Source organism: Nerophis lumbriciformis, linkage group LG18 (assembly GCF_033978685.3).
Source record: "Nerophis lumbriciformis linkage group LG18, RoL_Nlum_v2.1, whole genome shotgun sequence".
Lineage (NCBI taxonomy): Eukaryota > Metazoa > Chordata > Actinopteri > Syngnathiformes > Syngnathidae > Nerophis > Nerophis lumbriciformis.
This window is the reverse complement of record NC_084565.2, coordinates 37480469-37498201: the sequence shown is the minus strand read 5'-3', so window position 1 is coordinate 37498201 and position 17733 is coordinate 37480469. Positions and strand designations below refer to the sequence as shown.

General features: G+C 31.8%; 1 protein-coding gene across 1 annotated transcript in view; it reads right to left on the bottom strand.

Moving 5' to 3' along the window:
* Window positions 1-16326, bottom strand: part of wdr18 (WD repeat domain 18) — a 33033-nt gene extending 16707 nt beyond the window's left edge. The window contains exons 1-2 of the mRNA XM_061978297.2: window positions 16075-16326; window positions 15758-15868 (exon numbers count right to left, since the gene is read on the bottom strand). Coding sequence (XP_061834281.2) covers window positions 15758-15868; window positions 16075-16284 — 321 coding nt within the window. The 5' untranslated portion in view covers window positions 16285-16326. The remainder of the gene's footprint in view (window positions 1-15757; window positions 15869-16074) is intronic.
* Between the last annotated feature and the right edge of the window lie 1407 nt (window positions 16327-17733).

Genomic DNA, 17733 nt, shown 5'->3' with positions numbered 1-17733 from the left:
CTTATGAATTATTGACTTATTCATGGCTCCAATTACTTAACATCAAATGTTCCACTTTAAAGTATTTTGGGGGGGAAAGATTGCATATTTTGTGTTTTTGCCATTAAGAAAAAGGCAAGTTTTCTTTGACAAAAAGGGCATAAAATAGACAAAAAAATAATATAAAAATGATACAAACTTAAAATCGACGGATAGATTGGAAGTTGATCGAAAGACTTAAGTGTAAAAAAGTATAACTAATTTAAAAGACTTTTATGATTTGGGCCATTTCGGGTCCCTAAGAGTTTTAGCGGAATTTTTTTTTTTAAACTGTCATTGCTCAATTAATAATAATGAATCAAAATTGATATGGTTATGAATTATTGACTTATTCATGGCTCCAATTACTTAATGTCAAATGTTCCACTTTAAAATATATTTTGGGGAAAATGTCGCATATTTTGTGTGTTTGCCATTAAGAAAAATGACAAAAAGGGCATAAAATAAACAAAAAAATTATATAAAAATGATACAAACTTATAATCAACACATAGATCTGAAGTTGATCTAAAGACTTAAGTGTAAAAAAGTATAACTTATTTAAAAGACTTTTATGATTGGGGCCATTTTGGGTCCCTAAGAGTTTTAGCAAGATTTTTTTTTAAACTGTCATTGCTCAAAAAATAATAATGAATCAAAATCGATATGGTTATGAATTATTGACCTATTTTACACTCCAATTACTTAACATCAAATGTTCCACTTTAAAATATTTTGAGGGGAAAAGATTGCATATTTTGTGTGTTTGCCATTAAGAAAAATGACAAAAAAGGCATAAAAAAAACAAAAAAATAATATAAAAATGATACAAACTTATAATCGACAGATCTGAAGTTGGGTCATTTTGGGTCCCAAGAGTTTTGGCGGGATTTTTTTTTTCTTTAAAACTGTCATAGCGCAAAAAATAATAATGAATCAAAATCTATATGGTTATGAATTATTGACCTATTCATGGCTCCAATTACTTAACATCAAATATTCCACTTTAAAGTATTTTGGAGGGGGGAAATTGCATATTTTGTGTGTTTGCCATTAAGAAAAATTTAAGTTTTCTTTGACAAAAAGGGCATAAAATACACAAAAAAATTATATAAAAATGATCCAAACTTAAAATCGACACATGGATCTGAAGTTGATCTAAAGACTTAAGTGTAAAAAAGTATAACTTATTTAAAAGACTTTTATGATTGGGGCCATTTTGGGTCCCAAGAGTTTTAGCGGAATTTTTTTTTTAAACTGTCATTGCTCAAAAAATAATAATGAATCAAAATCGATATGCTTATGAATTATTGACCTATTCATGGCTCCAATTACTTAACATCAAATGTTCCACTTTAAAGTATTTTGGGGGGAAAAGATTGCATATTTTGTGTGTTTGCCATTAAGAAAAATGTAAAGTTTTCTTTGACAAAAAGGGCAAAAAATAGACCAAAAAATAATATAAAAATGATACAAACTTATAATCAACGGATAGATCTGAAGTTGATCTAAAGACTTAAGTGTAAAAAAAGTATAACTTATTTAAAATACTTTTATGATTGGGGCCATTTTGGGTCCCTAAGAGTTTTAGCGGAATTTTTTTTTTTTAAACTGTCATTGCTCAAAAAATAATAATGAATCAAAATCGATATGCTTATGAATTATTGACCTATTTTACACTCCAATGACTTAACGTCAAATATTCCACTTTAAAGTATTTTGTGGGGAAAAGATTGCATATTTTGTGTGTTTGCCATTAAGAAAAATGTAAGTTTTCTTTTACAAAAAGGGCATAAAATACACCAAAAAAAATTGGTATATTGGATGTTTTGGGTTTTTTCAGTGTGCGGCCCTCAGTGAAAAAAGTGTGGACCCCCGTGGTTAAAGTAACGAGAAAAAGTTTGAAATGTTGACACTAAAAACTTTTTAGATGTAGATTTGAATGTAGTTTTTGCAGCTCCTTTAGCATAGGGCCACATGGGCTTTCAAAACACCGCACACAGCGACGCTAACAGTTCAGGTGGCTGATAAGGTTCGATGTGTTGAAGCGTGATGTCTTTTTTTTTTCTCGCGAAATGTTCGACGCAAATAGCACGCCAAATGTCTTCCTCTGAACCAATGAGAAAGTCCCAAACGACTGTCACCATGTTTGTTTACATTGAGCCAAGTAACGTTTACAACATGAGTCAGTGTAAAGGAGCGCTAGATTTGCTCACCTTGACCCACCTCCAGCACAGTGCGGGTAATCTCGCCTCATTAAAGCTAATAATAATAATTATAATAATAATAATAATGTATTGTATTTGTAAAAGCACTTTACATTGAGCAAACAACCTCAAAGTGCTACAGTGTATTAAAAAAATAAAAAGATAATAAAAATAAAAATAAAAACTAGAACAGCCTAATAGCTAGAACTAGCACGCATATATCTAAAAAAGGCTTTTTTAAAAAGGGGGGTTTTTAACCCTTTTTAAAAAGCATTAAAAGTTTGTGGTGCCCTCAGGTGGTCAGGGAGAGCGTTCCACAGACTGGGAGCGGCGGAGCTATTTTTTTGCTGTTATTTTTTATCTTTTAAAACATGTGTGTATAATATTGGCTTTAAAACACGGGTAATCTCGAGTGCTATAGTGTATTAAAAAAATAAAAAGATAATAAAAATAAAAACTAGAACAGCCTAATAGCTAGAACTAGCACGCATATATTTAAAAAAAAAAAAGAAGGGTTTTTAACCCTTTTTTAAAAGCATTCACAATCTGTGGTGCCCTCATGTGGTCAGGGAGAGCGTTCCACAGACTGGGAGCGGCGGAGCAAATTTTTTGCTGTTATTTTTATCTTTTAAAACATATGTATATAATATTGGCTTTAAAACACGGGTAATCTCGCCTCATTAAAGCTAATAATAATAATAATAATAATAATGGATTTTATTTGTAAAAGCACTTTACATTAAGCAAACAACCTCAAAGTGCTACAGTGTATTAAAAAAATAAAAAGATAATAAAAATAAAAACTAGAACAGCCTAATAGCTAGAACTAGCACACATATCTAAAAAAAAAAAAAAAAGAGGCTTTTTTAAAAAAAAAAGTAGAGATGCCGATAAATGCTTTAAAATGTAATATCAGAAATTATCGGTATCGTTTTTTTTATTATCGATATCGTTTTTTTTGTTTTTTTAATTAAATCAACATAAAAAACACAAGATACACTTACAGTTAGTGCACCAACCCAAAAAACATCCCTCCCCCATTTACACTCATTCACACAAAAGGGTTGTTTCTTTCTGTTATTAATATTCTGGTTCCTACATTATATATCAATATATATCAATACAGTCTGCAAGGGATACAGTCCGTAAGCACACATGATTGCTGGTCCACTAATAGTACTAACCTTTAACACTTAATTTTACTCATTTTCATTCATTACTAGTTTCTATGTAACTGTTTTTATATTGTTTTACTTTCTTTTTTATTCAAGAATATGATTTTTATTTATTCATCTTATTATTATTTTTATTTTTTTTAAAGTACCTTATCTTCACCATACCTGGTTGTCCAAATTAGGCATAATAATGTGTTAATTCCACGACTGTATATATCGGTATCGGTTGATATCGGTATCGGTAATTAACATATGGACAATATCGGAATATCGTATATCGGCAAAAAAGCCAATATCGAACATCCCTAAAAAGAAGGGTTTTTAACCCTTTTTTAAAAGCATTCACAGTCTGTGGTGTCCTCAGGTGGTCAGGGAGAGCGTTCCACAGACTGGGAGCGGGGGAACTATTTTTTTGCTGTTATTTTATCTTTTAAAACATATGTATATAATATTGGCTTTAAAAACACGGGTAATCTCGCCTCATTAAAGCTAATAATAATATTAATAGATTTTAATTGTAAAAGCACTTTACATTGAGCAAACAACCTCAAAGTGCTACAGTGTATTAAAAAAATAAAAAAATAATAAAAATAAAAATTAGAACAGCCTAATAGCTAGAACTAGCACGCATATATATATATATAAAAAAGGCTTTTTTTTCCTCTTTTTTTTAAAGAAGGGTTTTTAACCCTTTTTTAAAAGCATTCACAGTCTGTGGTGCCCTCAGGTGGTCAGGGAGAGCGTTCCACAGACTGGGAGCGGCGGAGCTATTTTTTTGCTGTTATTTTTTATCTTTTAAAACATATGTATATAATATTGGCTTTAAAAACACAGGTAATCTCGCCTCATTAAAGCTAATAATAATAATAATAATAATGGATTTTATTTGTAAAAGCACTTTACATTGAGCAAAGAACGTCAAAGTGCTACAGTGTATTAAAAAAATAAAAAGATAATAAAAATAAATAAAAATAAAAACCTAGCCTAATAGCCCCTAGCACTAGCAGGCATACATCTAAAAAAAAAAAATGCTTTTTTTTTTAAAAAGAAGGGTTTTTAACCCTTTTTTTAAAAGCATTCACAGTCTGTGGTGCCCTCAGGTGGTCAGGGAGAGCATTTCACAGACTGGGAGCGGCGAAGCTATTTTTTTGCTGTCATTTTTATCTTATAAAACATATGTATATAATATTGGCTTTAAAAACACGGGTAATCTCGCCTCATTAAAGCTAATAATAATAATAATAATGGATTTTATTTGTGAAAGCACTTTACATTGAGCAAACAGTGCTACAGTGTATTAAAAAAATAAAAAGATAATAAAAATAAATAAAAATAAAAACCTAGTTTAATAGCTAGCTAGCACTAGCAGGCATACATCTAAAAAAAAGGCTTTTTTTAAAAAGAAGGGTTTTTAACCCTTTTTTTTAAAACATTCACAGTCTGTGGTGCCCTCAGGTGGTCAGGGAGAGCGTTCCACAGACTGGGAGCGGCGGAGCTATTTTTTTGCTGTTATTTTTATCTTTTAAAACATGTGTGTATAATATTGGCTTTAAAACGCGGGTAATCTCGCCTCATTAAAGCTAATAATAATAATAATAATAATGGATTTTATTTGTTGAAGCACTTTACATTGAGCAAACAGTGCTACAGTGTATTAAAAAAATAAAAAGATAATAAAAATAAAAACTAGAACAGCCTAATAGCTAGAACTAGCACGCATATATATATATATATAAAAAAAGGCTTTTTTTTTTTTTTTTAAAGAAGGGTTTTTAACCCTTTTTTAAAAGCATTCACAGTCTGTGGTGCCCTCAGGTGGTCAGGGAGAGCGTTCCACAGACTGGGAGCGGCGGAGCTATTTTTTTGCTGTTATTTTTATCTTTTAAAACATATGTATATAGTATTGGCTTTAAAAACACGGGTAATCTCGCCTCATTAAAGCTAATAATAATAATGATAATGGATTTTGTTTGTGAAAGCACTTTACATTGAGCAAACAACCTCAAAGTACTACAGTGTATTAAAAAAATAAAAAGATAATAAAAATAAAAACTAGAACAGCCTAATAGCTAGAACTAGCACGCATATATATAAAAAAAGGCTTTTTAAACCCTTTTTTAAAATCATTTACAGTCTGTGGTGCCCTCAGGTGGTCAGGGAGAGCGTTCCACAGACTGGGAGCGGCGGAGCTATTTTTTTGCTGTTATTTTTATCTTTTAAAACATGTGTATATAATATTGGCTTTAAAAACACGGGTAACCTCGCCTCATTAAAGCTAATAATAATAATAATAATAATAATGGATTTTAATTGTAAAAGCACTTTACATTGAGCAAACAACCTCAAAGTGCTACAGTGTATTAAAAAAATAAAAAGATAATAAAAATAAAAACTAGAACAGCCTAATAGCTAGAACTAGCACGCATATATATAAGAAAAAGGCTCTTTTTTTTTAAGAAGAAGGGTTTTTAACCCTTTTTTTAAAAGCATTCACAGTCTGCGGTGCCCTCAGGTGGTCAGGGAGAGCGTTCCACAGACTGGGAGCGGCGGAGCTATTTTTTTGCTGTTATTTTCATCTTTTAAAACATATGTATATAATATTGGCTTTAAAAACACGGGTAATCTCGCCTCATTAAAGCTAATAATAATGGATTTTATTTGTGAAAGCACTTTACATTGCGCAAACAACCTCAAAGTGCTACAGTGTACTAAAAAAATAAAAAGATAATAAAAATAAAAACTAGAACAGCCTAACAGCTAGAACTAGCACGCATATATATAAAAAAAAGGCTTTTTTTTTTTTTTTTTTTTAAAGGGTTTTTAACCCTTTTTTAAAAGCATTCACAGTCTGTGGTGCCCTCAGGTGGTCAGGGAGAGCGTTCCACAGACTGGGAGCGGCGGAGCTATTTTTTTGCTGTTATTTTTTATCTTTTAAAACATATGTATATAATATTGGCTTTAAAAACACGGGTAATCTCGCCTCATTAAAGCTAATAATAATAATAATAATGGATTTTATTTGTGAAAGCACTTTACATTGAGCAAACAACCTCAAAGTGCTACAGTGTATTAAAAAAATAAAAAGATAATAAAAATAAAAACTAGAACAGCCTAATAGCGAGAACTAGCACGCATATATCTAAAAAAAAAGGCTCTTTTAAAAAAAAAAGAAGGGTTTTTAACCCTTTTTTAAAAGCATTCACAGTCTGTGGTGCCCTCAGGTGGTCAGGGAGAGCGTTCCACAGACTGGGAGCGGCGGAGCTATTTTTTGCTGTTATTTTTATCTTTTAAAACATATGTATATAATATTGGCTTTAAAAACACGGGTAATCACGCCTCATTAAAGCTAATAATAATGGATTTTATTTGTGAAAGCACTTTACATTGAGCAAACAACCTCAAAGTGCTACAGTGTATTAAAAAAATACAAAGATAATAAAAATAAAAACTAGAACAGCCTAATAGCTAGAACTAGCACGCATATTTATTAAAAAAAAGGCTCTTTTTTAAAAAAGAAGGGTTTTTAACCCTTTTGTAAAAAGCATTCACAGTCTGCGGTGCCCTCAGGTGGTCAGGGAGAGCGTTCCACAGACTGGGAGCGGCGGAGCTATTTTTTTGCTGTTATTTGTATCTTTTAAAACATGTGTGTATAATATTGGCTTTAAAACACGGGTAATCTCGCCTCATTAAAGCTAATAATAATGGATTTTATTTGTGAAAGCACTTTACATTGAGCAAACAACCTCAAAGTGCTACAGTGTATTAAAAAAATACAAAGATAATAAAAATAAAAACTAGAACAGCCTAATAGCTAGAACTAGCACGGATATATCTAAAAAAAAAAAAGGCTCTTTTTAAAAAGAAGGGTTTTTAACCCTTTTTTAAAAAGCATTCACAGTCTGTGGTGCCCTCAGGTGGTCAGGGGGAGCGTTCCACAGACTGGGAGCGGCGGAGCTATTTTTTTGCTGTTATTTTTATCTTTTAAAACATGTGTGTATAATATTGGCTTTATAACACGGGTGATCTCGCCTCATTGAAGCTAATAATAATAATAATAATAATAATGGATTTTATTTGTGAAAGCACTTTACATTAAGCAAACAACCTCAAAGTGCTACAGTGTATTACAAAAATAAAAAGATAATAAAAATAAAAACTAGAACAGCCTAATAGCTAGAACTAGCACGCATATATATATATAAAAAATACTTTTTTTTTTTTTTTTAAAGAAGGGTTTTTAACCCTTTTTTAAAAGCATTCACAGTCTGTGGTGCCCTCAGGTGGTCAGGGAGAGCGTTCCACAGACTGGGAGCGGTGGAGCTATTTTTTTGCTGTTATTTTTATCTTTTAAAACATGTGTGTAAAATATTGGCTTTAAAACGCGGCTAATCTCGCCTCATTAAAGCTAATAATAATAATAATAATAATGGATTTTATTTGTAAAAGCACTTTACATTGAGCAAACAACCTCAAAGTGCTACAGTGTATTAAAAAAATAAAAAGATAATAAAAATAAATAAAAATAAAAACCTAGCCTAATAGCTAGCACTAGCAGGCATACATCTAAAAAAAAAGGCTTTTTCAAAAAAGAAGAGTTTTTAACCCTTTTTTAAAAAACATTCACAGTCTGTGGTGCCCTCAGGTGGTCGGGGAGAGCGTTCCACAGACTGGGAGCGGCGGAGCTATTTTTTTGCTGTTATTTTTATCTTTTAAAACATGTGTGTAAAATATTGGCTTTAAAACGCGGGTAATCTCGCCTCATTAAAGCTAATAATAATAATAATAATAATGGATTTTATTTGTTGAAGCACTTTACATTGAGCAAACAACCTCAAAGTGCTACAGTGTATTAAAAAAATAAAAAGAGAATAAAAATAAAAATTAGAACAGCCTAATAGCTAGAACTAGCACGCATATATATATATATATATATAAAAAAAGGCTTTTTTTTTTTTCTTTTTTTTTAAAGAAGGGTTTTTAACCCTTTTTTAAAAGCATTCACAGTCTGTGGTGCCCTCAGGTGGTCAGGGAGAGCGTTCCACAGACTGGGAGCGGCGGAGCTATTTTTTTGCTGTTATTTTTTATCTTTTAAAACATATGTATATAATATTGGCTTTAAAAACACAGGTAATCTCGCCTCATTAAAGCTAATAATAATAATAATAATAATGGATTTTATTTGTAAAAGCACTTTACATTGAGCAAAGAACGTCAAAGTGCTACAGTGTATTAAAAAAATAAAAAGATAATAAAAATAAATAAAAATAAAAACCTAGCCTAATAGCCCCTAGCACTAGCAGGCATACATCTAAAAAAAAAAAATGCTTTTTTTTTAAAAAGAAGGGTTTTTAACCCTTTTTTTAAAAGCATTCACAGTCTGTGGTGCCCTCAGGTGGTCAGGGAGAGCATTTCACAGACTGGGAGCGGCGAAGCTATTTTTTTGCTGTCATTTTTATCTTATAAAACATATGTATATAATATTGGCTTTAAAAACACGGGTAATCTCGCCTCATTAAAGCTAATAATAATAATAATAATGGATTTTATTTGTGAAAGCACTTTACATTGAGCAAACAGTGCTACAGTGTATTAAAAAAATAAAAAGATAATAAAAATAAATAAAAATAAAAACCTAGTTTAATAGCTAGCTAGCACTAGCAGGCATACATCTAAAAAAAAGGCTTTTTTTTAAAAAGAAGGGTTTTTAACCCTTTTTTTTAAAACATTCACAGTCTGTGGTGCCCTCAGGTGGTCAGGGAGAGCGTTCCACAGACTGGGAGCGGCGGAGCTATTTTTTTGCTGTTATTTTTATCTTTTAAAACATGTGTGTATAATATTGGCTTTAAAACGCGGGTAATCTCGCCTCATTAAAGCTAATAATAATAATAATAATAATGGATTTTATTTGTTGAAGCACTTTACATTGAGCAAACAGTGCTACAGTGTATTAAAAAAATAAAAAGATAATAAAAATAAAAACTAGAACAGCCTAATAGCTAGAACTAGCACGCATATATATATATATATAAAAAAAGGCTTTTTTTTTTTTTTTTTTTAAAGAAGGGTTTTTAACCCTTTTTTAAAAGCATTCACAGTCTGTGGTGCCCTCAGGTGGTCAGGGAGAGCGTTCCACAGACTGGGAGCGGCGGAGCTATTTTTTTGCTGTTATTTTTATCTTTTAAAACATATGTATATAGTATTGGCTTTAAAAACACGGGTAATCTCGCCTCATTAAAGCTAATAATAATAATGATAATGGATTTTGTTTGTGAAAGCACTTTACATTGAGCAAACAACCTCAAAGTACTACAGTGTATTAAAAAAATAAAAAGATAATAAAAATAAAAACTAGAACAGCCTAATAGCTAGAACTAGCACGCATATATATAAAAAAAGGCTTTTTAAACCCTTTTTTAAAATCATTTACAGTCTGTGGTGCCCTCAGGTGGTCAGGGAGAGCGTTCCACAGACTGGGAGCGGCGGAGCTATTTTTTTGCTGTTATTTTTATCTTTTAAAACATGTGTATATAATATTGGCTTTAAAAACACGGGTAACCTCGCCTCATTAAAGCTAATAATAATAATAATAATAATAATGGATTTTAATTGTAAAAGCACTTTACATTGAGCAAACAACCTCAAAGTGCTACAGTGTATTAAAAAAATAAAAAGATAATAAAAATAAAAACTAGAACAGCCTAATAGCTAGAACTAGCACGCATATATATAAGAAAAAGGCTCTTTTTTTTTAAGAAGAAGGGTTTTTAACCCTTTTTTTAAAAGCATTCACAGTCTGCGGTGCCCTCAGGTGGTCAGGGAGAGCGTTCCACAGACTGGGAGCGGCGGAGCTATTTTTTTGCTGTTATTTTCATCTTTTAAAACATATGTATATAATATTGGCTTTAAAAACACGGGTAATCTCGCCTCATTAAAGCTAATAATAATGGATTTTATTTGTGAAAGCACTTTACATTGCGCAAACAACCTCAAAGTGCTACAGTGTACTAAAAAAATAAAAAGATAATAAAAATAAAAACTAGAACAGCCTAACAGCTAGAACTAGCACGCATATATATAAAAAAAAGGCTTTTTTTTTTTTTTTTTTTTAAAGGGTTTTTAACCCTTTTTTAAAAGCATTCACAGTCTGTGGTGCCCTCAGGTGGTCAGGGAGAGCGTTCCACAGACTGGGAGCGGCGGAGCTATTTTTTTGCTGTTATTTTTTATCTTTTAAAACATATGTATATAATATTGGCTTTAAAAACACGGGTAATCTCGCCTCATTAAAGCTAATAATAATAATAATAATGGATTTTATTTGTGAAAGCACTTTACATTGAGCAAACAACCTCAAAGTGCTACAGTGTATTAAAAAAATAAAAAGATAATAAAAATAAAAACTAGAACAGCCTAATAGCGAGAACTAGCACGCATATATCTAAAAAAAAAGGCTCTTTAAAAAAAAAAAGAAGGGTTTTTAACCCTTTTTTAAAAGCATTCACAGTCTGTGGTGCCCTCAGGTGGTCAGGGAGAGCGTTCCACAGACTGGGAGCGGCGGAGCTATTTTTTGCTGTTATTTTTATCTTTTAAAACATATGTATATAATATTGGCTTTAAAAACACGGGTAATCACGCCTCATTAAAGCTAATAATAATGGATTTTATTTGTGAAAGCACTTTACATTGAGCAAACAACCTCAAAGTGCTACAGTGTATTAAAAAAATACAAAGATAATAAAAATAAAAACTAGAACAGCCTAATAGCTAGAACTAGCACGCATATTTATTAAAAAAAAGGCTCTTTTTAAAAAAAGAAGGGTTTTTAACCCTTTTGTAAAAAGCATTCACAGTCTGCGGTGCCCTCAGGTGGTCAGGGAGAGCGTTCCACAGACTGGGAGCGGCGGAGCTATTTTTTTGCTGTTATTTGTATCTTTTAAAACATGTGTGTATAATATTGGCTTTAAAACACGGGTAATCTCGCCTCATTAAAGCTAATAATAATGGATTTTATTTGTGAAAGCACTTTACATTGAGCAAACAACCTCAAAGTGCTACAGTGTATTAAAAAAATACAAAGATAATAAAAATAAAAACTAGAACAGCCTAATAGCTAGAACTAGCACGGATATATCTAAAAAAAAAAAAGGCTCTTTTTAAAAAGAAGGGTTTTTAACCCTTTTTTAAAAAGCATTCACAGTCTGTGGTGCCCTCAGGTGGTCAGGGGGAGCGTTCCACAGACTGGGAGCGGCGGAGCTATTTTTTTGCTGTTATTTTTATCTTTTAAAACATGTGTGTATAATATTGGCTTTATAACACGGGTGATCTCGCCTCATTGAAGCTAATAATAATAATAATAATAATAATGGATTTTATTTGTGAAAGCACTTTACGTTAAGCAAACAACCTCAAAGTGCTACAGTGTATTACAAAAATAAAAAGATAATAAAAATAAAAACTAGAACAGCCTAATAGCTAGAACTAGCACGCATATATATATATAAAAAATACTTTTTTTTTTTTTTTTTAAAGAAGGGTTTTTAACCCTTTTTTAAAAGCATTCACAGTCTGTGGTGCCCTCAGGTGGTCAGGGAGAGCGTTCCACAGACTGGGAGCGGTGGAGCTATTTTTTTGCTGTTATTTTTATCTTTTAAAACATGTGTGTAAAATATTGGCTTTAAAACGCGGCTAATCTCGCCTCATTAAAGCTAATAATAATAATAATAATAATGGATTTTATTTGTAAAAGCACTTTACATTGAGCAAACAACCTCAAAGTGCTACAGTGTATTAAAAAAATAAAAAGATAATAAAAATAAATAAAAATAAAAACCTAGCCTAGTAGCTAGCACTAGCAGGCATACATCTAAAAAAAAAGGCTTTTTCAAAAAAGAAGAGTTTTTAACCCTTTTTTAAAAAACATTCACAGTCTGTGGTGCCCTCAGGTGGTCGGGGAGAGCGTTCCACAGACTGGGAGCGGCGGAGCTATTTTTTTGCTGTTATTTTTATCTTTTAAAACATGTGTGTAAAATATTGGCTTTAAAACGCGGGTAATCTCGCCTCATTAAAGCTAATAATAATAATAATAATAATGGATTTTATTTGTTGAAGCACTTTACATTGAGCAAACAACCTCAAAGTGCTACAGTGTATTAAAAAAATAAAAAGAGAATAAAAATAAAAATTAGAACAGCCTAATAGCTAGAACTAGCACGCATATATATATATATATAAAAAAAGGCTTTTTTTTTTTTCTTTTTTTTTAAAGAAGGGTTTTTAACCCTTTTTTAAAAGCATTCACAGTCTGTGGTGCCCTCAGGTGGTCAGGGAGAGCGTTCCACAGACTGGGAGCGGCGGAGCTATTTTTTTGCTGTTATTTTCATCTTTTAAAACATATGTCTATAATATTGGCTTTAAAAACACGGGTCATCTCGCCTCATTAAAGCTAATAATAATGGATTTTATTTGTTGAAGCACTTTACATTGAGCAAACAATCTCAAAGTGCTACAGTGTATTAAAAAAATAAAAAGATAATAAAAATAAAAACTAGAACAGCCTAATAGCGAGAACTAGCACGCATATATCTAAAAAAAGGCTCTTTTTTTAAAAAAAGAAGGGTTTTTAACCCTTTTTTAAAAGCATTCACAGTCTGTGGTGCCCTCAGGTGGTCAGGGGGAGCGTTCCACAGACTGGGAGCGGCGGAGCTATTTTTTTGCTGTTATTTTCATCTTTTAAAACATATGTATATAATATTGGCTTTAAAAACACGGGTAATCTCGCCTCATTAAAGCTAATAATAATGGATGTTATTTGTGAAAGCACTTTACATTGAGCAAACAACCTCAAAGTGCTACAGTGTATTAAAGAAATAAAAAGATAATAAAAATAAAAACTAGAACAGCCTAATAGCTAGAACTAGCATGCATATATTTAAAAAAAAGGCTTTTTTTTAAAAAAAAGAAGGGTTTTTAACCCTTTTTTAAAAGCATTCACAGTCTGTGGTGCCCTAAGGTGGTCAGGGGGAGCGTTCCACAGACTGGGAGCGGCGGAGCTATTTTTTTGCTGTTATTTTTTTATCTTTTAAAACATATGTCTATAATATTGGCTTTAAAAACACGGGTCATCTCGCCTCATTAAAGCTAATAATAATAATAATAATGGATTTTATTTGTAAAAGCACTTTACATTGAGCAAACAACCTCAAAGTGCTACAGTGTATATAAAAAATAAAAAGATAATAAAAATAAATAAAAATAAAAACCTAGCCTAATAGCTAGCACTAGCAGGCATACATCTAAAAAAAAAGGCTTTTTAAAAAAAGAAGGGTTTTTAACCCTTTTTTTTAAAAACATTCACAGTCTGCGGTGCCCTCAGGTGGTCAGGGAGAGCGTTCCACAGACTGGAAGCGGCGGAGCTATTTTTTTGCTGTTATTTTTATCTTTTAAAACATGTGTGTAAAATATTGGCTTTAAAACGCGGGTAATCTCGCCTCATTAAAGCTAATAATAATAATAATAATAATAATAATAATGGATTTTATTTGTTGAAGCACTTTACATTGAGCAAACAACCTCAAAGTACTACCGTGTATTAGAAAAATAAAAAGATAATAAAAATAAAAATTAGAACAGCCTAATAGCTAGAACTAGCACGCATATATATATAAAAAAAGGCTTTTTTTTCTCTTTTTTTTTTTAAAGAAGGGTTTTTAACCCTTTTTTAAAAGCATTCACAGTCTGTGGTGCCCTAAGGTGGTCAGGGGGAGCGTTCCACAGACTGGGAGCGGCGGAGCTATTTTTTTGCTGTTATTTTTTTATCTTTTAAAACATATGTCTATAATATTGGCTTTAAAAACACGGGTCATCTCGCCTCATTAAAGCTAATAATAATAATAATAATGGATTTTATTTGTAAAAGCACTTTACATTGAGCAAACAACCTCAAAGTGCTACAGTGTATATAAAAAATAAAAAGATAATAAAAATAAATAAAAATAAAAACCTAGCCTAATAGCTAGCACTAGCAGGCATACATCTAAAAAAAAGGCTTTTTTAAAAAAGAAGGGTTTTTAACCCTTTTTTTTTAAAAACATTCACAGTCTGTGGTGCCCTCAGGTGGTCAGGGAGAGCGTTCCACAGACTGGGAGCGGCGGAGCTATTTTTTTGCTGTTATTTTCATCTTTTAAAACATATGTACCCGTATATAATATTGGCTTTAAAAACACGGGTAATCTCGCCTCATTAAAGCTAATAATAATGGATTTTATTTGTGAAAGCACTTTACATTGCGCAAACAACCTCAAAGTGCTACAGTGTATTAAAAAATAAAAAGATAATAAAAATAAAAAATAAAACAGCCTAATAGCTAGAACTAGCACGCATACATATAAAAAAAAAAAAAAGCCTTTTTTTTTTTCTTTTTTTAAAAGAAGGGTTTTTAACCCTTTTTTAAAAGCATTCACAGTCTGTGCTGCCCTCAGGTGGTCAGGGAGAGCGTACCACAGTCTGGGAGCGGCGGAGCTATTTTTTGCTGTTATTTTTATCTTTTAAAATATATGTATATAATATTGGCTTTAAAAACACGGGTAATCTCGCCTCATTAAAGCTAATAAAAATAATAATAATGGATTTTATTTGTAAAAGCACTTTACATTGAGCAAACAACCTCAAAGTGCTACAGTGTATTAAATAAATAAAAAGATAATAAAAATAAAAACTAGAACAGCCTAATAGCTAGAACTAGCACGCATATATATATATAAAAAAAAAAAAAGGCTTTTTTTTTTTTTTTTTTTTAAAAGAAGGGTTTTTAACTCTTTTTTTAAAAGCATTCACAGTCTGTGGTGCCCTAAGGTGGTCAGGGGGAGCGTTCCACAGACTGGGAGCGGCGGAGCTATTTTTTTGCTGTTATTTTTATCTTTTAAAACATATGTATATAATATTGGCTTTAAAAACACAGGTCATCTCGCCTCATTAAAGCTAATAACAATAATAATAATAATAATGGATTTTATTTGTGAAAGCACTTTACATTGAGCAAACAACCTCAAAGTGCTACAGTGTATTAAAAAAATAAAAAGATAATAAAAATAAAAACTAGAACAGCCTAATAGCTAGAACTATCACGCATATATATATAAAAAAAGTTTGTTTTTATAAAAAAAAGAAGGGTTTTTAACCCTTTTTTAAAAGCATTCACAGTCTGTGGTGCCCTCAGGTGGTCAGGGGGAGCTATTTTTTTGCTGTTATTTTTTTCTCTTTTGAAACATATGTATATAATATTGATGTTTTTAGTGTGCGGCCCTCAATGGAAAAAAAAGTTAGGTCACATGACTCAACTCTCCGCCAAGACGGCGTCCTCACCTCCCACAAGTAGACCGCTTCGGCGACGCCGGCGGCCAAAAAGAGTCCATCCGCGGAGGCGCTGACACACGTGACCACACCTGGACACACGATCTTCTGTTGCATCTGGTCCTGCGCGCGAAAAAAAAAAAAAAAACACCAGACCGGAAGTCACACGCAGCAGACCGGAAGTCGTGCATTTCACACTGCTTTACGTTGTTAGTTCAAATAATACAAAAAACTGTAAATGAACACGAGGTAAACAAATATTTGGTCATGCGCAGTAAACCTCACTGAGGAATTAGGATACAGTTCGATTGTGTCGTGTTGACCGATACCTTCCTCTGGATCTCCCACACGTTGATGAAGTTCTTGCCCAGCTGGGCGGACAGCAAGTACTCCCCGTTCAACACGCACAACGTCCGGGCCGAGCTGTTCCCCCCGCGGTAGGACAGCAGGCTGGAGCCGCTGTGGACGTCGAACACGGTGCTGTTCCACAGCTGCGAGTTGGAGTCGCTACTCACGACCACTTCCAGCGGCGCCGCCATCTTTGCCTTGCTTCACAACAAGCAGGGGTGGGCGGATACATAATGTCGATGTAGCGAGGTGGAGGTCGATATTTGTTTTTCACCGGAAGTTGTTGTATGGTTCATACTGTTATATTTATATATGGTTATAATGCTTACAAAGTCATTTTCAGGCGAAAAGACTAACCTATTTTTATGGGCTTGCCTCTTTATGATGTTAAGTTCCAGATATTTTTTTGTTTTTGCCATATAAAAACATTTTCTTCGACAGAAAGGACATAAAACAAACAAAAAATAGAATTTAAATATATATCAACTTCAAATCGACGGATAAAACTGAAGTTTATTCAGAGATTTAAGCGTTGAAAGTAAAAAAACAACAACACACATTTCATTATATGACTTATTTTTAACATTTCTATCAGTGGGTCCTTTTGGATCCACAAGACCTTTATAAAAAAAATAATGTTAATAATGTTATCCTACCTCACATTAAATATTCTATTTTGACATTTTGGTGGAAAAGTAATTAGATATTTTGTGTTTTTGCCATATAAAAACATATTTTTTGACAAAAAAAAGCATAAAATAAAAATGAATAACATTTAAAAATGTTAACTTCAAATCGACTGATAAAACTGAAGTTTATTGCGAGATTTAAGCGTCGAAAGTAAAAAAAAAAAAACACATTTCATTATATGACTTATTTTAACATTTCTATCAGTGGGTCCTTTTGGATCCACAAGACATTTATCAAAAAATAATGTTATGACTTATTGACCTACTCAAGACTCCAACTACCTCACATTAAATATTCTCTTTTGACATATTTTGGTGGAAAATATTAGATACTTTGTGTTTTTGCCATATAAAAACATTTTCTTCGACAAACAGGGCATAAAAAATAAATAAATAGATTTAAGTGTCGAAAGTAAAAAATACATTTCATTAAATGACTTATTTTTAACATTTCTATCAGTGGGTCCTTTTGGAACCCCAAGACATTTATAAAAAAAATAATGTTATGACTTATTGACCTACTCAAGACTCCAACTACCTCACATTCAATATTCTATTTTGACATATTTTGGTGGAAAATATGAGATATTTTGTGTTTTTGCCATATAAAAACATTTTCTTCGACAGAAAGGACATAAAACAAACAAAAAATAGAATTTAAATATATATCAACTTCAAATCGACGGATAAAACTGAAGTTTATTCAGAGATTTAAGCGTTGAAAGTAAAAAAAAAAAAAACACATTTCATTATATGACTTATTTTTAACATTTCTATCAGTGGGTCCTTTTGGATCCACAAGACCTTTATCAAAAAATAATGTTAATAATGTTATTCTACCTCACATTAAATATTCTATTTTGACATTTTGGTGGAAAAGTAATTAGATATTTTGTGTTTTTGCCATATAAAACATTTTCTTTGACAAAAAAAAGCATAAAACTAAAATAA